The sequence below is a fragment of the Chrysoperla carnea genome, chromosome 4 (assembly GCF_905475395.1).
Source record: "Chrysoperla carnea chromosome 4, inChrCarn1.1, whole genome shotgun sequence".
Taxonomy (NCBI): domain Eukaryota; kingdom Metazoa; phylum Arthropoda; class Insecta; order Neuroptera; family Chrysopidae; genus Chrysoperla; species Chrysoperla carnea.
In genome coordinates this window covers 9806447-9832715 of record NC_058340.1, presented here as the reverse complement: position 1 = coordinate 9832715, position 26269 = coordinate 9806447, and the positions used below count along the sequence as shown (strand labels likewise).

Sequence of the window (26269 nt, the reverse complement as noted above, 5' to 3'; positions counted from 1 at the left end):
CCGCTACGGCTGAACACCCTACAAGCTGCTAGTTGAACGACGGCATTAAGTTCCTAGGCTGGGCTGTTAACTGAACAGCTAATGAAGTTAATTGGCTGCGACATTAATATGTAAGAAGTTACTACGCCGAATTACACACGTTGTCACTATACTGAGTGACACGTAAGAGCTAAAAAATAACTATACCTCTTTATTCGATTTAATTTGATAGACCTATAGATGTAATAGTAATATAAAAGACTCTTCCAATAAATAAATGGATGAAGTGTTTCAGCAAACTTGCCTGATGAAAAAACTTTTAATTTTCAAAGGTTGAATAAATTCATTGCGACGTTTGATTGGATTAAGTTAATACAATTAGACGATTAGAAATGCAACATATCCTCAAGTATATGGTATAGCGCCTGTGATTTTACAAAGTTGTATGAGGAGCGATGAACTTCCAGAAAAAATTTAATTTCCAAATTCTCTTAATATCGTATCGAAGAAAACAAAGATTATATTTATAATTTAAAGTAATTGCTTTATGATAATGATACATTTTAATCAAATTTCGTAATATCCAAGTGAAACTTATGTAGAAAACATCCTATATTCTATAACAATTTGCAAATTTTTTATCTATAGTTTTGAAATAATTTAGTGTATATTATTTATATATGTATATATATTATTTAAATAATGCTATATAATAATTTAAATGGTTCTAGAACCAATATTCAAGTAAATTACTAGAGTCACAGTGTTCTCTCATGCCTCTCTCAGATCTCTAGTTGATTAAAAAAGACTAAATTTCCTAAATTTTAAATGTTAGTATGTGTTCTTGTTTTTTTTTTATTCTCTTTTTTAAAGTTTAGATTATAATTTTAATTCAAGGATCAGTTAAGTTATGCTCACTAATTGTTTTATTTTACTGATTGCAAATAAAATCTTGCTCTCTTTTTAACAAACGTTTTCTTATATTTTCATGATTCTCTTGTAAATCATCTGTCATCAATTATAAGATTTATTTTTCCTTAATTTGACTAAAAAAAATTGATAGATAATAAATTTGAAAAATATAGAACATTCATGCGACACAGCCCTCACATCCGTTTTTTTTAATCTCATAAAATTTGTTTAAAGAAACAATTTATTATGAAGTATATTTTATAGAGATTATCATAAATTTGATTAAGAAGAATACTGTCGATAATATAACCATGATGACAGACAAATCACATTGAATATAAACAAAGTACATAACCGCCAAGCACTGGCTTATTTGTGCGATGAACCACTAAAACCAAATGCTGCACCAGATCCAGTACAACTGCCACTACGATGAAAATGTACATTTTGCCATTTATTATCACGTTTATGCCACACTCGACTTTCTTCTGATTGATGAGTATGTGCTTGTCCGTGTCTAGTAAACAATAAATTTTTGTGAGTTTATTTTATTATAGTAAAGTTTACAGGACTAGTGCTAGCGTAACCATTAGCAACTCGTTTTATCGTGAACAGAAATTTAAAAGCTGGTTGTTACTGTCGGGTCCTTAGCCGTAAAGCTTCTTAAAGTTAAAGAACCGTAAAGCTACTTAAAGTTAGAAGAGATTCAACATGGATAAAATGATGCATCCTTAAATTTTTTTGAAAAATATCAGAGTTGGTAGCCAAACAGTTTATGGTTGTGAGAACAAAAAATTAGCGCAAAGTAAATATTTAGTGAAACAAACAAACTTGCCTTTTTCGCGTAATTGCGTATTAAATATGTTTGAACTTTGCCTGTTCTTAGTATTTCGTGCCCATAAAACTCTACTCGTCAAGAAAATATCAGAATATGTATTTCAGAAATTTTGAGGGAAAATCAATTTACCAATGAAAATAGTAATATCCTTTCAGCCGTTGATAACCAGTTGCTTAAATGTACACTAACCCTAGAGACATTGACTTTTTAACATATAGGGTGGGTCATTTTAATCTATAATAGGTAATATCTCGTTTTGTAGTTAATCAATCAAAAAATAACTTAACCAAAAGTTACTGAATTTGATGGGGGATATCATGTTCTGACATCAGATTTGACCTAGTTTTCGTCTGTGTTCATGACTTTGACCTAAAATTATCGATAAACTTTAAGCGTATTTTCTTTCGAATAAATGCAATAATGACATATTCTTAAGTCACATTTCCTCCGACAGCTGTCGATTTTCAAAAAAATAGTTTAGATGAAAAATGTTAATTTTTTATTAAGATTAACTTTCTAATCTCTTGCCGTTTAAGATCTTAATTAGGTATTAACTAAACCCGAAGAACTAGGTCAAATCTGATGTCAGAACATGATGTACCCCATTAATCTCAGTAACTTTTGTATTAGTTATTTTTTGATTGGTTAATTACAAAACGAGCTAATAACCATTGCACATTAAAATGATCCACCCTGTATTTTAAATTAAACTAAACGCAGTTATATCAATTAACCATGTATTCATCGAAATATAGAAACAATAGCCGGGTATCAATTTGAGGCAGAATTTTATGGACTCAGAAATATTAATTTAACATAAAGGATAGTTCACGGCCTCTCTAGCAGATGGCATAATTGGCAAACGAAATCGGCAAACTAGTGTATGAAATGTAGATAATAGTAATTACAGTAGAACTCCGGTAATTTGACCTCTGGCTAATCCGGCGCCCCCCATGTAATCCGACATGTCTATTATTATTGAATACATAATGAAGTATGATTTGTACTTCAGAGTATAACATATAGAATCTTATAATTGGATTTGTTATTTGACGAATTAGAAGGTACTCTTTTGTAAATTGCTGACTATAAGGGGTCTTAGGCAATACTCTATAATCCCACAAATTCGAAAGTTCGACACTACCCTGCAAAACGTTTACGGGATTATCGCGGTTCCACTATAGTTACGGTTTATTTATATTGAAGTATTCACACGAAGGATACTAATATCTAAAAAATACTTACTTATCCATGTATTGAGTAAGGCGAACGTACGCTATACATGCGCCATCTTCACCTATCAGATGAACATGGGGATTGAGAATCGTTGTATTCACAGCCTTGCAGTTTTTACCTAATACTAAAAGTTGTAAATAATTATAATATGGAATAACTATTATTTTTTTATTAATTAAATTACCATTATCGAAGTAAAATTTATGGAAATCCATTCCTTCAACTAAATTGCCCATAGCTTCAGGTTCAAATGCGGTTAGATGAGGATCACATATTTTTCTAAAATGACATAAGATCATTATTGTAAATATTAAAATAAAAATTAAATATAATCTTATATATTTAAACGAGCAATTCTTGAATATATATATCTAGAATCTCAGAAACGGCTCCAACGATTTTCATGAAATTTAGCATGCAGGGGGTTTTTGGGACGCAAAATCGATCTAGCTAGGTTTTATTTTTAGAAATTGTCGTTTTATGAGTGTTTTTAGGAAAAACTGAAACATAAACTGAAAAATATGATTCTTCCTGACATCTATCTCCACATCCGGTCTCTAAGTGTGACATCTATCTCCAAGTTGAATTTTTTCATATCTCAGATTTATGTCAAATATGTTACTTTCTATTTAAAAGTGTCATTCTTTTATTAGTTATTAAATTCAAGGTCACCGAAAAATGTCTCGTTTCGAACAGAATAACTATTTTCGGTTTTTTCTTCTAAAAATTAAAATGCTTTGTTTGGGGGATATTCTTTTAGATGGTTTAAAATAGGGCATGCTGTATGGAGTATCTTTTAAATTTCCAATTTTTTACCCTTATGCGACAAAAAAGTAACCACAAAAGTTTGTAGATATCCCACAAGAGTAAACTTTTATTAACTTACGTGTATGCTTCATAATCTCCTGTGTTAATGGCTTCTATTAATTGTTCAGTCATTTTAATGATTTCTTGACGGCGAGCTGTAAATACACAATAAATTAGTACACAATTAAATAACAAATTTTACACATATACAGAGTTCGTCAAGATTTTCATGATGTAAAATTTACTACTGGTTTGTAGAGAAAGTATTCAAGGGTAAAAATAAAAGGGAATAATAATAATATTTCATAGTTAGAAAAATAGTTTCAGTATAAAATGAATGAATTTTGAATATATGAGAAATATAGAATCCTTAAAATAAACTGCATCTTTATTGAATAATTTTATTTTAATATTATTAACTGTTGAATACTTAATATGTGTTTAGAAATAATAGAAGAAACTTTTGAAAATAGAAACAACACAGAAAATACGAATTAATATACATGCAGCAAGAAAATATTTTCATTTTATCTGAAAATTAAAATTAATTGTTTTTTTTTTTATGTACAGAGAGAAATTTTAATTTTTAGAGCTTAAAATGAAAAAATAATAAATAGTTTTAGGCTTATTTAAATAAATTACTTCGATTACGCACCAATGAATTTTTTAATAAAATTAAGTATTCCTATATTAATATTACATAATATTTACCTGAACATTGAGAATTAGTTGAAAGTTGTGAATATGTCTTAGTGGGACATAATATCCTTATTTCTACAGCCAAGAATAAAACAAGCTTGTTAGTAAATAAAAAAATTAGCACAAATTATTTTAGCTGATCACACGAAATTTGCATAAATTAAACGTGAATATCCTCCCATTTATGTTAATAAAATTTAACATAAAATTATTTTTTTAGCTAGAATTTGTTAATTTTCATTAAGTTTTATTGCATATTCTATTTATATTATCATGCATATTCTATTTATAATAATGTCTTTTAAAAAGCTCTTAATGTACTTTAAAGCTATTTTAAACATAATTTGGTAGTAATATTAAGAAAGAAATAAGCAAACAAATTATAGTTTCCGCTGAAATTACAAAATTCTTTTCAATAAACCTCATGAAAATTAGCTGTCAGAAAAAGTGAATTGAAGTTTTGTAGTTTATGCTTCTTTGATTATGTCTATCTATTTACAAAATTTATATATGACTGTTTCCAGAGTTAGAGAAGCGTTTGGTTAATCTATTTGGTATAAATGGTTGGTTGATATCAATTTTAACAGCGCTATTCGTAATCATAATTTTATTATTTATAGGAATATCGACTTTAAATTTTGCATAGCGATAGGCATGGTGTTGGGTTACGAAATTAGCTTTTTTAATTTTTTGATTATTTTGGCCTTTTCTCAAGTTTATTGAAATATTTGAATACAAAACACTATTAAATTATCAATTTGTCCAGTTTTTACATTCCATAGCACACTAGTTATAAAAGTTTATTTATGTATAACTTATGTATTATGGAATGTAAAAACTGGACAAATTGATAATTTATAGTGATATGTATTCAAATATTTTAATAAACTTGATATCATTTTGAGTAAAGACCAAATAATGAAAAATTAAAAATGCGAATTTTGTCATGAAAATCGATATATGGGTATAAAAAAATATTCTAAACAACTTTTTCTAATAATTTCGGTATCTCTAACCATCTCTGACACTAGGCAAATTTTTAAGAATCTGCCTTATTTGTTAATTTGTAGTTGGCTGAATTTAAAATTGCGATTTCAGTTAGATATCTTAAGAAATGTGATCCATCACTCTGTATGACTGTGCAAAATTTCAAAATGATGTTCCTATAAATAACGAAAATATGGGGGTGTCGTGGAATTAGTAAATATAAGTCTCTGATTTAAGTCGGCATTTTTGATATTAGTTTAAGTATTCTCAGTCTTATTGCTCGTGGTAAAATTTTAATATTTTACTCATATTATAAACATAATTAATTTATTATGTTAGCTATAAATTTTGATGCATATTGCATTTTCTTTACGAAGTTGAAGCTGTTCGTAATAATAGGCCTTTTGTTGGTAATATAAAATGTTACCCATGCCATGTTATTAGAAAATTTTATAATATCAATTCATTTCAGTTTCGGAGAATTTGATATAAACTTACGAACCAAATACGAAAAATTTAGATCTCTGATAACAGTCATATTCAAGCTTTCTGCCACCGGTTGAAACCGGAAATTTAGTTTCATAATTTGTTCAATAAAATTATTCGCAATTGAAAATGACAACCTTAAAATATGTAGCTTAAAGCAAGCTATGTTTAAGAATTGTCATTGTTACATCTAACATAGTAACATCACTAAAACAATGAATAATGTAAACACTTCTCAATGAAAACTATCTTTCTCTAATCTATTCAAGTTATCATTTCTTATCTTTTTTTGTACTTATTAGAATAATTTGTATTTAATAATTTTCACTAGGTTTAAGTAGCTTTGTTACTGATAGATAAAATATTTTATTTTTAGCAGAATGTACGTAGTTCTTAGAATTGCGTGAAGTTTTTATGTCATCATATTGAATTGGTAAGCACTTACTAGAGAATCTGGGTACTCAATACTATGATACATTTAATCTCAAATTACGTGCATTGTATTTTTAAGCAGCATTAAATATTTGCTTGTTCTATTTTATGAGTATGGAAGAAATATTGTTAAAAGTGAACTAAGTTTATGTGATATAAAAATAAGAAAGTTGTGTATTTAAACAGAACTAGTTCGGTTATCAAACTATTAGAGTAATTTCAGGTTTAATTTTTTATATACTCTTAACTAGTTTGCACACGAAGCCTCTCAAGTTTCTAATTATAGGCTTATTATGTCTCAGAAATATTGGACCCCCAAAAAAACAGACATATACAGGGTGTCTATAATTGGCTGTAGACCTATTCGCTTCTTGAATATGCTGAGGAAAAAAGAGAAGAAAATGATCTTTAGCATATTTGGATCTAAGGCCTAATTTACGAGATAATTAACACCATCAATTAATAAAAATACATTCATCAAAATAAAATTTATCCAATAAAATACCACTTAAACAGAGGATGTGTTTTTTCAAAGTGTGAAACAACCTATCGCAACCTATCGTGCACATATCACATACCTTAGCATGTATTTATCAAAACAGACAGTAGCCTTACAGACAAACCACACTTTCTATAGTCTGTTGAGGCTGTAATTTTTACGATGTATAAGAGTTTTTTGTGTACTAATTTTGCATGTAGGTCACTCCTCCACACTATGATAAAATACATCCTCTGCTTAAGTGGTGTTTTATTGGATGGATGTTATTTTGATGAATGTATTTTTTATTAACTGATGATGTTAATTATTTCGTAAATGAGGCCTCAAATCCAAATTTGGTAAAGAGCATTTTCTTCTTTTTTTTCTCATTTTAATCAAGAAGCGGAGAGGTCTGCAGTCAATTATAGAACTCCTTGCGAACATGCGAATGTAAATTCTTCCTTATTAACAAATTGAAGAAGTTGGTAAGATTGTTTAGACGGTAAGAATCGGAGACTTGAGTAGTTTCGCATACATTACACATTGCTTTGCTCAATTTTAATTAACTATAAGCGCCAGCATATGTAATAATCCATGTAACACCTAAATTTTTATGAAAGTGCAGCTTATTAATTAAAAACACTACTTAAACTATTTTGCTAATTTGCTATAAGCTCCAAAACCAAAACAAACAAAAAAGTGTCTATTTAAAAAAAAAATAAAACGTCAACAAAGTGCAAAAATAAAATCTCACCCTCGTATTCCATGGAATCGCATTCTAATCGCTGATAACCCATTTGTTCAGATTCCTCTAATTGCGAGAAAGCGTGCACAACAAAAAAATAAGCATAACACACATGCCCGTAATTAAAATTCTTTTAAATTCATTTTTAAAAACAATGTACTTTTTTCTTTTTTTGTAATAATTCAAAACAAACAGAACAATAATTAAAGAATAATAAAATTTCACTTGTGTTGAAAAGTGTTTTCTTTGAAATGTAAATAATAAAAAATAACGTATTCCTTTAATGACTAATTTATGAATAATAAATGCCAATAAATGGATAAAAAAAGTTATTAAATATCATTCAGCTACTTCTTCTAATTAAAAATGTTTGAAAAGTGTTTATTTTTTTATTTAAATTTCCCTAGTTTTGTTTCAAACTCTGAAATAAAAAGTACTATTTTTCTGTTTTTACGATGGATCATTTGCAATTGTTTTTATGGTATGTTAGTGATTACTCAATAAAAAAAATTTGACAATCATTTCCAAAATATGTTATTTAGATTAAAATCGGTTTGTTTATTTTCTATTTTAAATCAGAAAAATATTAAATAATGACTATTCCAAGCTAACAATAGTAATGTAATTGTATTAAATCGCACAATGTTTGAAATACTACACTAATACTAAAGTTTTCTAAGACGCCATTATTTCAAATTGTAAGCTCAGCGCCATCATAATGACGCAAGCGCACTACATTAAAGTTTAGTGTCTTCGGTTCACTATATCAGTAGTATTCACTTGATTACTTTATTTGCTTAAAAATTAAATTTTTTTGGCAATTAAAATACGAGACAAAATATTGCCTTTTAACTGTACAAACTTCGAAATTATTTTCCCTTTCTTTAAGTTTAAGAAAAATCATACATTCGTGTTCAATCCACCATATTTGACAGGTAGTGTCGCTAGTAAGTTTTGGCAATATCTCCATTATATTTTATTAGTGAAACTGAAAATGTCAAATGCGGTGGACTGAACGGGAACACATAATTTTTATCAACATTTGTAGAAATTTTCGTGTTCAGTATTTCAATGTATCCGATCACCATATATTTTAATATTAATACAATATCACTATTGAAGAGATTCGGAATAGTAAATTCTGTGATGTGCTTGGTCAATGAATTTCACTTTTTACAGTGTTTTATACATTATGTTCCATAGGAGCTTTACCATCCTTTAATAACAAACAGATAGGGTGAGCTAAGTACAGAAAAATGTTTAAAAAAAAATTGATGGGTTTAAAGTGGAACATCTAAAAAACACCTTGAATATAAACTTTGACCTTCAGGTTCATCTAAAAGACAACTCGAGTTCGTGACTCACAATCGATAAAAGAACACTTTACATTCGAGAGTTATTCCTTATAAAATAACTAATATTTTTTGTTTGAAACTTTTTTGCATAAAGTAAATACGAGTTTAAATAAATCCAACTAGCTCGACCCGTGCGAAATTCCACAGTGCGGTATCAGTGGCTAAAAACAGGCTAGAGAAATTATAAGTGATAAATATCAACAGTAATTTACTTTATTTTTATTTATAGGCAATTTTATTACTGATGTACAAATTACATACTGAATAAAATTAAATCGTAATATTATTTCTCTAATCTTGTTTTTTTCCTAAGCGATACATTTTTAGACCTTGAACCTACATTTCGTAATTAGCCAGGTGTAAATCATGGAAAATACAGGAATAAGGCTAGAGAAATAATATATAAGATGGCTTTCTATTCAACTTATAAAGAAATATTTCAAACAAAAAATATTGGTCTTTTTATAACAAAAATTTTTTTTCGTAACAACTTTCTAATATAAGGCGATATTCTATCTCTTTATCACTTATGAACTCGAGTTGACTTTTAGATTATCTATTGTATCAAAACCAAATTCCAGGTGTTTTTAAAATTCCCCTCTTTAGGATTCAACAACTTTAGTTTGAAACGCTTTTTGTATCTTACTTAACCCGCAAAATATTTTTCATTAAAGGGTGAACTAAGGACTTCTGGAACATACTGACTACATTATATAATATTTATTTTCCAATCACCAATTTTGAAAAAATTACGGAATGCTTTTTGTATCCAAGCAAACGAAATACTAACTTGCCATTTTAATAGTAAATACAAGTGCATCGAATATTAAAACAGCTGTATCCCATAATTATTTCATATGTTAATTTTTAAATCACTGTAAAATTGGTTGCTGGAATTATTATTATTATAGGTTTTTTTATTTAAAATTTTTGTTTTTACAACTGGTATAAAGGATTTAGATCTAGTCTGTATTTTTTATTATTTTCTTTAGGTATTATGAACAAATATAAATTAATTCTCACGGGATCATAGAAAACAAAAAATGGGGTTTAAAACAAAGGCAAACCATGTAGATATGAAGAAGAGAAAACAAAGGTGGGGTTGGAAACCAAGTTGGGTCAAGTTAAATAATACAACGTTGGTAATAATGGTCTGTAATATTTGGTTCTATTGAATCTTGTTCTATTTAACCAGGCTGTAATTAAATGACTAGTGTCAAAAGTAACAAGCTAGTGATGAATCACTAAGAAGGACTGGGTACACGACAGCAAAATCTGCCTATGCCGGTTCCCAACCACATTGCAAGGAATGCATTGGGGGAAACACGGTAGAAGGTAAAAGCAGCATTATAAAATTTTGGAAAGAAGCAGCGGGAAATGAATCGTGGAAATAATTGCTAAAACCTGGAGAAGCTGGAAGCCTGGAGCTTTAAGAGAAGTTGAAGTTTTTTAGTATTAGATGGACTGATAAGCTCGTAGACTGGCACATAGATGGAGCTACTAGTAATTTGTGAGATATATCATTTTGAGTGAAGCAACTTGCTGTTTCATCAAGACAATACACCGTGTCACAAATCAATAAAAAAGATGGCAAAATTGCATGAATTGGGCTTCGAATTGCTTCCGCATTCATCGTTTTCTCCAAGTTTGGCTTTCAGCGACTTTTTCCTGTTCTCAGACCTAAAGAGAATGCTCGCTGGAAAGAGATTTAGCGCCGATGAAGAGTTAATTGCCGAAACTGAATCATATTTCGAGGCCTAACAAATCGTACTATAAAAATGATATCGAAAAACAGTATGACGTTGTATCACACTTGAAGGTAACTGTGCTGAACAATAAAATTGAATTTTATCAACAAAAAAAAATGTGTTTAGCTGTGTTAGCCTATGAACTTTTCAACCCAACTGTTGCTAGGAAATGCAATGGGCTTTAGTCCTCCGGATGATCGAAAATTGAACGAAAAATGGGGGAGTATAATAACTTTATAATACGCAATACAGAATAGATCTAAGTAAATTATCACTACATAATCGAAAAAATTTTTACATCTTAAAAAGTGAATGTGTAATAATTGAAAATAGTGAGAACTAGATTTCGCAGTTTAAGGACACAATCTAATAAAACGGCTCCATTCATTTGGTAAATACATGTAATTAGAAATCCATTAAAATTATATTATAATTAAAACTACATGTTTTTACACCACGGATGCTTTCAGTTTAATAATTTTACCACGATGAACTTAGGGGGTTCCCAAACCAACTTGGGGGTTTTTTACATCATGCATGAAATTTATAATTCTTGGTCTAAAATAATTGGAATCTTGAATTTTTTTTTCAACATAATCTTTCATATAAAAGTTTTATAAAAAAACTGTTTCTATTTTTTTTTTCATGATAATTTTAAAGTTACAGGCAGTTTTAAATAAACTTTTCAAAAGAGAAACGAAACCGCTCGACAAAAAAAAAAGTTCGTAGAAGATCGTGTAACGTCATAATGTTAATTAATAATTGTATGCAGTGTATACTATTCAATTAACATTATTACGTTACAGCGATGTTTTACGATCATTTTTTTTGTCGGGAGTTTTCGTTTCTCCTTTGAAAAGTTCTTTTAAAACGATCTGTAACTTTAAAATTATCATGAATAAAAAATAAAAACTGTTTTGTTTTAAAATATATGATCTTTCCATTTTTGTCCAAAAAAATTTGGTTCAAAATTCCAATGAATTGGATTTGTGTATTTGTATACCGAATAAATAAAAAATAATACATAACTACAAACACAAATTGAATACAGAACAACATACCTGTAAGCATTGAATCGGGTTTAATATTTGTGGACTCTAGCCAATCGTGCACAACAGTAGTATTATCATCATTATTATTTGTTTGTTGAAAATCATCAGCAGAAATTTCTAAAAGTGCAGAAATAGAAACACACACATGCAATGCATAGAACAAACAATAAAAGAAATATTATCAAATAATTCTTAAATATAAATAAAAATGTTTAAAATCAATTGAAACAGAAATTGATACAGAGTGATACAATATTTAATCAAGTTATTGAATCGATTAGCATAAAAAATATTTATTACATTCAATCATTTTTATGGGAAATATAACTGACGAGCTAACCCAACTCGATCGTAACGATATATTGTAGATTCGACTGTGATATTGGTCATAGTTCTTGTTTTATGCTGTGCTATAATACTGATGTTACTTTTATAGTTGTGTTTATTTCTAAAACGAAGTGGGATACATATAATTGAATTAAATTTTTTTATACGTTACATTAATATCTGATTTACACCAAAAAAGTAATATTTAAAAAAAACCACACTATTTGCATTATGAGAACAGTGTAGAGTGTCATGGCGCCTTGAATGACATCTTGACTTGTCAAACAATCATTTTTGTGTATGAAAGTTGTAAGCAGTTGTAAGTAAACAATCTTTATTTGTGTATGACAATAAATCAAGTAACTTGCTTCATTCTATTAAAATGTAAGCAATATTAATAGCGTTTGGAATGGCGTGATGTAACACTTTCTGATTAGTGAAAAAATTTGAAATCTTCTTAGAAACTTCTCTTATTTGAAAACTAGAAATGGTAAAAAGGACTAACGATTAACTTAAAAAACTAAGGTTTTTATATCAAAACCTATAACGTAAGTTTGATTTTGCATATTTAAAATAAATTATATTATATTTATAAAATTTTATTCATAATATTATATAATATTTAATTAAAATTTATAAAATTTTATTTAATGAACTAAATCTAACAGACTCACTTCGTCATTCTAAGCATAAAAAAACCGAGTTTCGAAATAGTATATTTATTCAAATGTGATAAACTTCAATATTATCAAATATTTGAAAAAATTCGCAATATATACAATTATTATACCTTTTTCTATATAACACAGCTCCCTGCATTTCTACGTTAGTATCAAACGTATTTATTTAAATTGGGGAGCATGCGCAAATTATGACGCATGTTTTTAGACACTTTGGAATTGTCAAGGAAATGTAGCACGTACGGTTTCATGATTCATAACGCCGTCTTAAGAGTTTAATTTCAAATTTGACCAAAGTTAATACAGCTATGTTGAATTTGACTTAATTAAAATCATATCACTTTGTAAATAATATAATAAAAAAAATATATCCCATGCAAAACTATTTTAAAACAATATTAAAAATAGAACAATATATATTTATAAAACACACACATTTTAATGGAAGCTCCATTGAATAGGCGATAAAATGATGAACGAATATTATCCAATAAAAAAAATTTTATAAAGTGCACTACTGCAGTAGGAATTTTTGATTTTTCATTATTGAAACAACTATTTTTTTATCGAAATATAGGGCAACTTACAACAAATTTGTATACAATAAATGATAATAACAAAACATTTTTTTATTTTTGGCAATGATTCATAATTCCTACTACATGTTTATTTTTAGTCGATAGTTATAAAAACTTTTTGACACGTCGTCGTGGACATAAAATAGTAAGTTAATTATTATATGGATAACTTTTTATAATTTCGATGGAATATTTCACAAAGTTTATATTTTAGAATTCATTGCTTACGAGTAATTTTTACAGGATTAAAAACTTGTAAATGTCATGATAGAGACCCGGAGTAATAGAAAATGAGATAAAATCGAGAGACGAAGGGAATCAAAAATTTCTTATCAAAAACTTTCAATGCCTGAAATAAAACTTTTGCGAATGTATTTTTAATCAACTATTCCACTTTACTAAAATAATCAAATATTAATAATTGTATATTTAGATTTAAGTGATTTTTAAAGAGTTTCTTAATTATCAATGGTGTAATTGTAGAATCGGCAAAAGTACATAGACCGTAAAAATCGTAGAATCGGCGGTCTATATACTACACAGTATATAGACCGTAAAAAACAAAGGGTATACACTAGAAAGCTACAAGGTAGACTTGGTTTAGTTTTCGGCAAACACAGGTTATCCGCTAATTGATGTTTTTATCTTTATCACATAGTAAAAGCGAAGTTATTTCGGTATCAGAATATTTGATCGATTTATCGTTATTACGTTTGTACCACAAATAAATTCAAAACAAACTTTGTTCGGTCATATAAATATGACACGTGTGACGTCAATGATGTTTTAAACGGTTAGATACTGTCAGATTACATAATCAAATGTACAGGATGCTCAAAGGTTCTTACTATTTCCAGGTTATATTTCACGAGAACTGTTAGGAGTGAGTGGATCTCGCCAGTTGTAATCACGAATTCGTCTCTTGGAATTTTAGTAACAATGGAGAGATACACGGGGCCACAGCGCGCTTTTTGGAAAAAAGTATTTTAAGAAAACATCCATTCTTAATAACAACTAACAACCATATCGGCCGACCCAGAGCCAGTAGAAGTAGGGAAAACACAGAGCGCGTTCGTGCAGCAGTAAGGCGAACGCCTCGTCGTTCAATAAGAAAACATGAGGCCGCCCTTACTTTATCAAAATCGACCATTCACAAGATCTTATAGAAGGAGTTAAACTTGTGGAGGTCCAATTCGTGTCGCACTTCGACAATTTCGACAACATTGTGTTAAGTGATGAGGCTCTTTTTCATTTAAACGGAGTCGTAAATAAACAGCTGATAATTAAGTGATAACAACCTAAGGGAAAAACATCAAATCAACCTCTACACAGTCCCAAAAGTGTCACTGTGGACAGCAATGTCTGCGCATGGAATCATTGGTCCTTTTTTTTGACTCTGTTCACTCGTTATAGGGCAATGCTGGAAAATTTTCTTGGAGCAGAATTGCAAAATTTTGCAAGTGCTTTTCGCAATCCACTTTAAAACTCATAATCAAAATAAATATTAAATTTAATACCACATACACAGTTTTCGATAAGAAGTCTTTGAATCCTGCGAATTAAAATATGTTATAGACATTTTTATAGAAATAAATAAATGATAAAGGGAACTTAAAGCCAATTCAAAGTATTCGAAATTTTTTATTGATCATTTATTTATGAGTTTTAAAAACAATAATTAATTATACATGATAACAAACCATTTGTAAAAAAATTATTAAAAGATAGATTTTCGTTCAAATTTGAACATATAAGTCTCCAAAGGAAAAAATATTATTTACAAAAAACATAATTAAAAAAAAAAAAAAACAAGCAACTATTTTTTATACTCAATGAAAATGTTATTCTATGATATTTGTCGCAAAATACTTTCACACATTTCTATATCGATTTTTTTTATTTTTCAATACCAAATTACAAAAGCTGTAAGATAATATAAGCTATGATTAATATCAAAACAATATGCACGCATAGGGTTTTGACACCTTGCACATTCTGTAATACATTTTGCCCTAGATTATTAGAACCTTGTAGAGCAGACGATGGTACGAATGCTTGTGTTGAATCATCTGATGAGAATTTTGTGGCTGAAGTACATGGACCTCCAAATGCGGTGCAGATATTTTGTCGGGTTATACTCCCTATTATCATATAATTATCATATAAACGTTTTTAATGTTTTATTTAAGGCTGTTCTATACACATTTTTGATTGGCGTGAAACTTGATAATTTTTTTTAAGACTTCCCTTAAATATTCATAGGTGGAAAAAAAATTTATCAAGAAACGCAGTTTTCCAGATAAGAATGGTTAAAGTTACAATTGAATTTCAAGCACTGCGTTTATACCCTTTACTCTATCGATTTGAAATTTGGATATGTTAAGGTACTCATATTCTACCTGCCTTTTATTTTTCGAAAATCCTGTTAATTTTCCCAATTTTCACTGTTAAAATTCAGGTATACATAGTGAAACAAGAAAAAGTACCTGGGTGTGAACAATGAAAATTGGGAAAATTAAAAGGATTTTCGAAAAATAAAAGTAACCAGGGCAGGTAGAATATGAATACCTATAATATATCTCAATTTCAAATCGATAGAGTCAAGTGCTTGAAATTTAATTGTAACTTTAACCATTCTTATCTGAAAACCGCATTTCTTTATAAAATTTTTGTTGTCCACCAATGAATGAAAAAAAAATTTTAAAGTTTCACGTCAATCAAATAATGATTTCACGCCAATCAAAAATGTACATAGAACCGTCCTAATTGTAATTTATAGTTCCAGTGTCCGTAAGCATATCTTGTCATTGATAAATACACGTCTAGAAATTATTGAGTGTCTTAGTTATTCCAGGGAACCTAGAAAAGTTTTGATTGCGCGGACTAGCGGATTTGGCGGATTTCCGTATTATGTTATTCTAACTGGAAGATTATCGAATAACAGAAATACTCAGAACCCTCAATTTTAAGTTTACCTGCGCAATAAAAAATGTCCGCGCCAACTAAGAATTTTTAGAGGTTTACTTATCAATGACAATGTTGATAGGCACCAGGACTATTATATTTAAATTGTGATTTATCATCGTGTAAATGTATCCAGGTGAAATATTAATAAGAACAATCGAGTAAAACTAAATTGTTTCGTTTACTTTATTTTGACTTATTCCAAAACATTTTGCTAAAAGAGATACTGAAGTTAACAAAATAGCCTAAATCCATTTGTTCATTTTTATTCGATTATTTCACTGTCATGATAATATAGATTTTCAATGAAATTCGTGACATTGTTCTCATCTTTCGTCATGACAATTAGTCGATTAATTACAAATGAGGGAAATGTTAAAAACATAACTTAAAAGGAATTATCATTTGACTTTGAGGTTGGCACTATTTGTAAAGATGATGGGCAAAATCATCTAAATAAAGATAATATAATTAATATTAATTTCAATAATGCATCTATAGCATCTATAGAATATAAAAGATAATGGGGATGATGACTAAATTTATTTTCACGGACAGAAAAGTGAGGATGGAATTGAAAATCTTTCGGCTTTCTTTAATAGCCAATTTAGATTTTAAACGGTAAGACATAGAATAAAATTAGAAATTTGATCCCATTAAAAAACTAACAATTTTTGTTTAAAGCATTTAAAAATATGTCATTATTGCTTTTAATCGAAAGAAAACCACCAGTTTTAGGCAAACTTGAATTTCTTGAACTATGTTGTCATGACGAGTTTATGAGTTACGAATTACCTTTTCGCAACACTTTGTAAATATCTTGTTTTTTCCGATGAGAAATCACTAAATTAATTATTAATATCGTTTAATAGATTGGTTTAGACACACAGAAAATCAAATTAAAAACGTTTTAGAAAATTAGATCTGTTAAAAAAATTTATCAAATTCGTAGGCGTTGGATTACGAATTAAAAAAGTACATCCTTTTTATTCTACAAATTTGGAATGGAATATATTTTCAAAAAAAATTGGTCCAAAGAAAATACCATGCAATAGATTTTTGTAATTTCATGCACTATTGATACGGTGTTTGGCTTAAAAAATATTGTTTGGTTTGATACATTTATTTTATAGGGATTTTTTTTTTTAATTTGTGCATATTTGTATGACCAGCATGAGAAAAAACTAATTTTTACATTTTCCCTACATGTTTTACTATTATTTTTTTTTTATATAAACTCGTGAACAAAACAAAATTGGTTATTAACATTTTTTGATACTCGTGGAAAAAAAGGTGCTGAGATCTTTTTGCAAAGTGTATGAACAAATCAGATTCTTAATATGATTCAGTTTATTTGCAGTGTAACGCTTTTACTCAAGAACATTCCGCAAAAATTTTTGGCCTAATTGCATTTTAAGAGCTTAATTGTTAAGTGTCAAGAGAGCGAGCGAAAAACCACTCAAATATAACGATTTTTTGTTCTATACATGCTTGAAAGATGGGATTTTCCCCAATCTTCGAAAAAAGCGCGAGGGGTTGCGTTGTGGAAAATGAAATTGAAACTTTTCTGTTAATTTGACTTTATTTCGAGTCGATTGGTGAAAACCCCATCTTTCTATCAAGTATAGAACAGAAAATCGTTATTTTTGGGTTGTTTTTTGCGCGCTCTCTGAACAATAAACAATTAGAATGCAATTTAAAAAAATTGCAAAAAAATTTCCGGTTTGTTGTTGAGTAAGCTACTACACTACAAATAAAAATTTGATACATATCAAAAATCTGATTTTTTCATACACTTTTTAACGGATAAAAGTTGTAAAAATCGCGTTTTTTCAAATTTTACGAATTTTTTACTCGAAAACTGTAGAGTAACTAAATATAAAATTTTCCGAAGCGATTCGATCAATATTACTCATTTGTTTAAAAAAAAATAGTTATTAACAATATGCTACCGGGTTACCCATCGGCAACCTGCAATTTTAAGTTCAAGAGCATTTTTTAAACGGGATCCTAGAAAATTATTCATGCTCAATGACGCATTTTACTGGGTCTATATTGTACTTTGTATTGTAATGTAAAGCTTCTATAAAGTTAAAAGTAAAAACTTCTGCAATAAATACTTGACGCAATATATCTTTATAAATCACCTGGTATTTAGTTTCTACAACAATATAGGAGAATGAAAAAGTTAATTCAGATTTTTAATTTTATGAATTTGATCTGCGAAAATCGATCAAATTTTTTTTAAAACTATTTGGTATCCTCAAGTATTTAAAATTGTTAACAACCTACTTTTTTGTCACGAGTGTATAATTTAATATTATTCAGAAATGACTTCAATTTAATAATTTGAATGAAACGCAAAATGATCCTCTGTTTGAAGTTTAATACCAATTTTAAAAAGGTTATTTGCTTAGAATATTTTTTATATACCGTAGTATTTATTTTGAAGAAAATATTTATAATTTAATTTTTTTTTAAACAGTACTTCGCAAAACTGGTCTAGAAATTTGCGAAAATAATAATTGTTATATCTGTATGGTTCTGTATATATTCCATAGAAACTCGAAAATAATTTTCCATGGGAATTTTTTTAAGTTTTTTCTTGAAACTACCATTTCTCCCCCCTCAAATACGATTCAGATTAAAAAAATTGAATTTTTTATGACTGGGCAAGGAAACAAAATTGTAGAGAATAAAATTTCCAACTTAAAAATTTGTACAATTTTTTTTAAATGTGCTTTACATCAATATTATCGATTAATACGAAATATTTAGAATTATTTGGCTAAAATCGTAATTTATATTGCAGCCATGTTATTCCTGGATGACGAAGTCTATCATAATTTTGATAGGGCAAGCAGCTTATGATTCTTATCAAACAACTAGAAAGAATTTCGCATTTATTTATATTTATTAAACTACGAAGACCAAAAATGTAAATAATACCAAAAGACCAAAAATGTAAGGTGAAAAATCCGTTTTTTGTTCGAATTTTTTGTTTTTAGTCCAATAAATAAGATTTTCAATCAAAATTTGGCCTAGAAGCATGAATAACTGGTCCACGTTTGTTGTGCATGAAAATAAATTTGTTTCCAACCGCCGTCAAGGAATGCAAAAAATTTATAACAGGATTTTTATTTTTTGAATTTTTCGCAAAAAGTTGAAGTATGTAGGCTTGAAACTACCTTTGTTCCTTCTTCAAATACGATTCAAAACCAAAAAATTGAATTTTTGATACCTAATTTTTTTCTGACTAAAGGACAAGGAAACAAACAGACCAAACAATGAGAAGCGAACATAAAGGCTGATATTTAGGAGCGGCGAAGCACAGCGTGTGTGTTGGCAAAGGCCAGGTATTGAATTGTTTCATATGTAGCCAGATACCCTCTGTCAAAAAAACGCACAGCTTTACAGAGCATATGTATGTAGAAATTATTTCATATGTGGAATAAATTATAAACCCGTGATCGTTGGGGAAGACCCAAATATTGGAGAAGACCCTAGAGGAGACACTTGTTCAGTGTAAGAAAACACACTTTTCTAAAAAACTTTGAAGAAGCAGTAGAAGTATTTTTCAAATTTGTTTAAAAATATAAACAATTTACAAAAATGGAAATTCTTCAATCCAAAATAGAAGGAAGTGCCACTAAGTGAAAGCGTAGTGTATATTGGACCAAATCCTTAGTCAGAAAGTGGGCAGTAAATTAGCATTTACATATCCTACTATTATTTAATAGCAGTGAAAGTGAAAAGGGCATATTATACGTTATAACTTCATAAATATTAATTTGAAACGCATTTTTTATTGGAAAATTTGTTTTTGTAGAAGTATTGGAGCTTCTAATACTTATTCCTTTACAAGTTATAAGTTGTTGTAAATATTGAGTTTATACGACGATTATTCATAGCAATTTTACATTTTATAAGAATATATTTTGTAAATTATAAAAGCAAAATAAAATTTTGATTGAAAAAATGGTTAAAATATATTAAAAAATACTTACGTATTTATAATAATCGTATTATTATGAACTGAAATTCAAGTAACGAATTGATAATGAAATCAATTTGTGTGCTGTGAAATTTTATAAAACACAGGCAGTGATTTTTGGTATTGAATTTCTAGCGTGATTTAAAATTGAACAAGCGAATTAATGGGGAATTTCTTTATATTACAAATTCATGGATAAAAAAAATTTACAAAATTCAATGGAATTGAATGAAAGGTAATATCGAACTTCAAAGCGAGGAACATTGTATTATAGTTACAAATTTAAATTCTTAAAAAATAATTTTTTTCGAATTGCAAATAATGACCCCAAATTTATGGCAAAAGCGTACTGTATAATAGAAGTTATATTTATATTATTATACAAATTTTCAAAATTAAAAAAAAAATTAGGTACCTTAAAAATGTAGAGAAAATTAAAGGAGCAACGCACTAAAAGCCTAGATTATTTGTTATTTAATAATTTTCTAAAATGGTTATATTTGGAAAAAAGGGGACCAATGATTGAAAGAGCCAAATTCAAGGGAAATCTCGTAAATTTACTTATATACCGGCTCACCATAAAATCACAAATATTTTGTCATGATCCAATATATCAACACGCATACTCTGTATCATTTCAGTAGTTTTCGCATGTTGCGCACACAAGAACGAAGCGAGCAACGTTTTTATTTCACTACCAGCTTTCCACAAAGCATGGATGAAAAACATATACAGTGTGTCGCATTTAAGATGAAGACAACCTCATGTTTTCATTATTTATAGGAATATCGACACACTGTATATTGCCAAGCACATTTTCGCATTTATATTTATATTTAAGCGAGCTATTGGCAATAAATACAGCTTAAAATGATTGAATGATTGAAATATGTGGTGTATTTATAACGCTATTGAAAAAATATTGAAAATTGCCCCAATTTTCTTTACATCTTTAAGTTACACCTTTGATATTATTAAACGAATTCTCTACGATATGATAAGGAAAATTAGGATATCAATGATCGCAGTATTATTGGAAACCTACTGAAAGAAAATCTTCCAGAATTAATTAAAAATATATTTAATTTTAAAATAAAAACGATTAATTTTCCAATAAATATTATTATTCTGTTAAAAAAAAAAAAATAAAACGTTAGCTTATTAATAATTTTTAAAGAAAGCCAATTTTTTACAATAATTTTGAATAAATTGAAAAACATTATTAATAAAATATGCAAATATTAACAATAAACAATTGTAACGAAAAAAACATATTTTTTATAAGAATATACACTCAAACATTACCTTCTGGTTCTTTGGCTATGACTGTTGAACTCCGATCCACACCACCCTTTTTATCTTCTGATGGGGTCAACGAGCAGCCAAAATAAGACACATAGATATTTACACATAACATTAACAGTAACTAACATATTAATTTTGTAAAAAAAATTAACTAGTAAAAAAACATTTCGTACCATAACTTTTTCTAATGTCATTTACAAATTTTTTTAAAAATTTACACTAAATTTTATTTATTTTTTAAAAATTTTTCATTTTTGTTAAACAAATCATGTGATAAGTACTAATAACTTTAAATTTAGTTAGATATCTTGAGCGCAACTTGTCCCAGATTATTGTGGGCACAGTTGGTTCAGCCTCTAATAATTTGCTTTCGATGCTGTAGAACAGTGTGTCTCCGGCTAGAGGTACTATACTTGTAAATTTTCTTTAAAAAACTCATTAAATCTTACGTAAGAATTAACCCCCTTTCTTCCCCATTTACAACGCCCCTCCCCCCACATAAGTACATGAATAGATTTTTAAAGATAGGTCTTAATAAAATCTACAGTTAAGTTTAAATATTCAATATACATTTCAGAACGTTGAAATTGACGTAACGTAAAGCTGATTAACACAAATTTTATTCTGTGTATATTTTTTTTACACATAGCCTCGAAATTCCCGGACACAACGCGCTCAAGATATGTTGAATATCATATGAAATTATATAATCAAGATTTGTTTAACATAAAGGTTTTCGAAAGAAAAGAAACGAAATTTTTTTTGTAATATATTACACGCGCAACTCGAAGAAACATTTCTTAACTTTTACTATTGGTTCAGTAATAATGTCATGATTACACTTTTATACTTTTATGTGAGTAAATTATTTCTTTCTCCATTTCAAAGAACGGGTTAGTAGATTTTTTTTTAATGTTTATAAAAAAAGAAAAGTGTCATTTTTAATAATTTTTAAAATACGTTGTAAATAATTTTTAACGTAATTATTTTTCTTGATTATTCTAATTATGGAAATGAGAATGCGGAAATTTTCTTTTGGAAAGACACACAATTTAATAGAAAACAGATATAAAGCTCCTGACGAGAAAGTTGGAATGAATGAAGAAATTTCATAGCCACTACTATCTCAATTCGAATATTCGTTCGAATTGGTAAAACGGGCTTTGAATTAATTTGTGAAAATTGTTGAGAGATTCAAACATTTTCTGTGAACGTTCTTAGACTTTCTCAAATCGTAGGTAAGTATTCGAATGGGAATTGGCAGACATAGTTTTGTACGAAAACTTTATTCATTGGTGCGATTTTCCAAAACAAAATTATAAAGATTCTAGTTTCCAAAACTAAAAAAATGAAAGAACCAAATTTTTGGTAAAATTTATAACCTTTTTCACTAATTAACTGTTATTTATTTCAGCCAAAGAGGAGTGTTATAAGTGTCTGTGGGATCGTAGCTCCCACAGATACACAGATCCCTAAAGGAATCTCCTAAAGGAATGAGCCGATTTCATTTGTCGTTTGAATGGTAATTCGATTGAGAGCGTTCTATGTTTGAAGAAAATCTGTTCAGTCGTCATCAATCATCATCTATTTTCTAGTTAATCTCTTCATCAAAATTCATATTAACCGAAAAAAAAATCAAAATCGGTTCATTTATTTAGGAGCTATGATGCCAAAAACGAATCAATCAGACCTGATTTTGTCTTGGGAAATTTTTAAGATATATTTTTTTCTTTATAAGATACGTAACCGTATATAGGTTTTAATTTTAAGTACATTATCTTGGCGAGAAATAGTGCTACTGGATTTGGATATCAAGAGAATATCTGTCATTTTTCCAATGTCGGATAAAGAAGAGGTAATGAACTTTGAATCAAACTGTGTATCTGCTACTTTACGATAATGTGTTCATTTTCTTTCTTGGAAAAAAACATAAGCAATAGGCAAGGGACAAAGTGGTAACAAGAACAAAATTTTTGACGACTCAATATCATACGAGCAAAGTGACTCTTGGAACAGCTGAAAAACCGTCAGACTGTAATCCTGATTGAAATTTTTAGATCATCTCTGCGGGGAAATAGAAACAGTTAGAGTACCTAAGCCCTGAAGAAGACGAGAATCTATATGCGCCTCAAGTTGAAGGCTAAAACATCATTATCGACTTTACTGGATCTTCCTAATAAATCACAAGATAAATCAAAAGTTGAATGGATATTTGATTAGAGAATTGCATGGATTGGCAAAAAAGTCCTAAATATGACACTTCTTTAACCTGTGCCCTTCTCCCCGCTAATACTACTGCTACTAGGAAGACAAAACAAAAAAGTGCGTTGATTAATTCAACATAGTCCGAGTATTAGCTATTAATTCCCTAGGTCTCTTCAGATAAAGTACGAGATCCGTATATGGGTCCTGGTTGCTTTACTACAAAACTAACCAAAAGAAATCAATATTAAGAACTTTTCACGGTTCCAAGATTTTTCTGAGCAGCCATGAAAATTTTTTAAACTGGATAATTTTAAGACCAAATTATGACTACTGCAAAAACTTATCAGACTGCTGCAAAAGTTATGACAACGAGAAAGAGGCTAGTTAGTTTTTGGTTTTATGGAAAATGTTGAGATTAACTTCCGAAAACCGAATGCAATGCAAAGGTAAATTTAAATAAAAATTTTTGAACAGTTATGGTGGTAAAAGGAGTAATATGAAAAATGTTGATCTATATGTGCACACGTTGTAAAATTTTATCTCTTACCAAAAGAGGGATATTGCTGTGCTGGCTATCCTGATTCCTCTATTTCTTAATAGAGTCTTTAAATTGCCTTGTTGCAAAGCGTGGCTGTTAAATCTCTCTATTCCCCATCCAAGTGTGGATAAGCTAAGAGAAATGTAGGAATACTGGAAACAATTAAAGGAAATTTTTCAGAAGTTAAAAATGATATCAAGAATAAAGAAATTATTTTCTCTTATAAAAGACTTAAGATTTCTATTATTTTCCTTTATAAGAAAGTTTTTTTTACTTTACAAAAGCAGTAGCATGGAAACCATTGAACTACCTCTGTCTTGACCCCTATGCGACAAGCTAGGAGTAATAAAGATAAACTGACTACCATGAAAGAAAAAGTTAAAAAAAATAAATTAGAAGCATAGGAAGAACCATAAGACGAAAGGGTCGAAAGCGTAAAAGGATTTTGCTCGACAGCATTGCTGTACAGAGAGAGTAACAGAAAAAGGGGTATAGTATCACTGTGGAATTACTTTTATCTTAAATTTTGTTTAAATAGGCTAAGAGAAATAAAGAAAAAATGATTGAAATGAAAGAATAGAATATTTTCACAAAAAAGGATGGTATTTTCATTTGAAACATTGTACGAGAAATATAAGGGAATTCTTATAATAGTAAAAGGTTTCAAACAGAAAGAATGGTCACGTTTATACCCTGCTTTGTTAAACTGGTGGTCAATTTACTTTAAAGCAGTAGCATCTGTAAATAGTTATCACAAACTTTAGCTAAATGGAATGATTGCAATAGTTTCCTATATTTGTAGGTTATCTTGAATACGAACGCTTAATTAAAAATGTGATGAATTCATAAGAGCTGTTATTAAAAAAAAAAAAAAAAAAAAAATAGAAAATAATTAATGAGAGTTATGATGATTAGCTGCTGTGCATGTAATAGACAGATACTCTAGACGTGTTATAAAATTGATTTGACATAAAACATTATGGACCACAAGTCCATGCTGAAATTTTTCGGGGAAAATGACCCACCAAGAATCATGGAATCATGTTGAAAAAGATGCTCCTATATGTAAAAGTAATTTAAAAAACATGGCGCCAGTTTTGCTCGGAACAGGTGAGTACAGGTGAGAATATAAAATCACAACTCTTAGTGTCTCGCTCCTGCACCACAAAATATGTACGGCGTTGCTGAATACTAACTCAGCAACATTCATATTCTCACCTGTACTCACATGTACCGAGCATAAATAATAGGAGGATCTTTTTTAAACATGATACATATACGAGGATCTTTTTTAAACATGATTCCTGCTGGATCATGTCACCCAAAAAATTTCAGTATGGGCTTGTTGTCGTTTATGCCAATTTCACTGTGTTATTGTGTTACACGATTTTTTACTCTGACAAAGCAATTTTCTATGGAATTTAACCCACTGAATACGAAATTCGCATATAAATTTTTCTATTACCTCACATTTTTGCGGTATAAGGTATGGCAACTATTTCGTGTGTGCCACTTACGTAATCTCTCTTAGAAAAGTCATCCCTCTCTTAAATTGGGATGATACTATATTTTCTCATAAATTTGAAAAACATGAAAACGCGCGTCTGGAAGAAGCTAGGGAAATCGAAATTAAAACCGACAAAATTTCTTTCACCTAAAAATCTTAGTAAATCGAAATTATTTCGTTACTTGCCATCGCTTAAACACGCTGAGCTCAATTTCATGATTAAAACGATTTAGATTTCTGTTCAGGAAGTCAGCTCAAATAACCGTTGCTTTTTGAGTGAGGATATATAAAATTACGCCATACCTTAAAAACGTGACGTCTTAGAAAAATTTAGCTGCTATTTTCGGAATCAGAAAGTTCAATTTTATAGAAAATAACTATTTTAGACCACAAGCCCATGCTGAAATTTTTCGGGTG

The 26269-nt window shown here is 28.9% G+C and overlaps 1 protein-coding gene across 22 annotated transcripts in view; it reads right to left on the bottom strand.

The window, feature by feature from the left end:
* Positions 1 to 657: 657 nt before the first annotated feature.
* LOC123298601 (calcium/calmodulin-dependent protein kinase type II alpha chain) overlaps positions 658 to 26269 on the bottom strand; it is a 181013-nt gene continuing 155401 nt past the window's right edge. For 4 of the 22 annotated variants that reach the window (XM_044880662.1, XM_044880664.1, XM_044880663.1 and 1 more), the window contains 7 exons: positions 21603 to 21659; positions 11764 to 11871; positions 7609 to 7665; positions 4484 to 4546; positions 3852 to 3927; positions 2975 to 3244; positions 658 to 1408 (listed from right to left, as the gene is read on the bottom strand). In XM_044880662.1, coding sequence (XP_044736597.1) covers positions 1261 to 1408; positions 2975 to 3244; positions 3852 to 3927; positions 4484 to 4546; positions 7609 to 7665; positions 11764 to 11871; positions 21603 to 21659 — 779 coding nt within the window. In that variant the 3' untranslated portion in view covers positions 658 to 1260. Of the gene's footprint in view, positions 1409 to 2974; positions 3245 to 3851; positions 3930 to 4479; positions 4547 to 7608; positions 7666 to 11763; positions 11872 to 15366; positions 15481 to 20995; positions 20999 to 21602; positions 21660 to 26269 lie in introns of all 22 variants that reach the window. The other 18 variants (XM_044880670.1, XM_044880672.1, XM_044880675.1 and 15 more) reach the window with 16 other exon arrangements.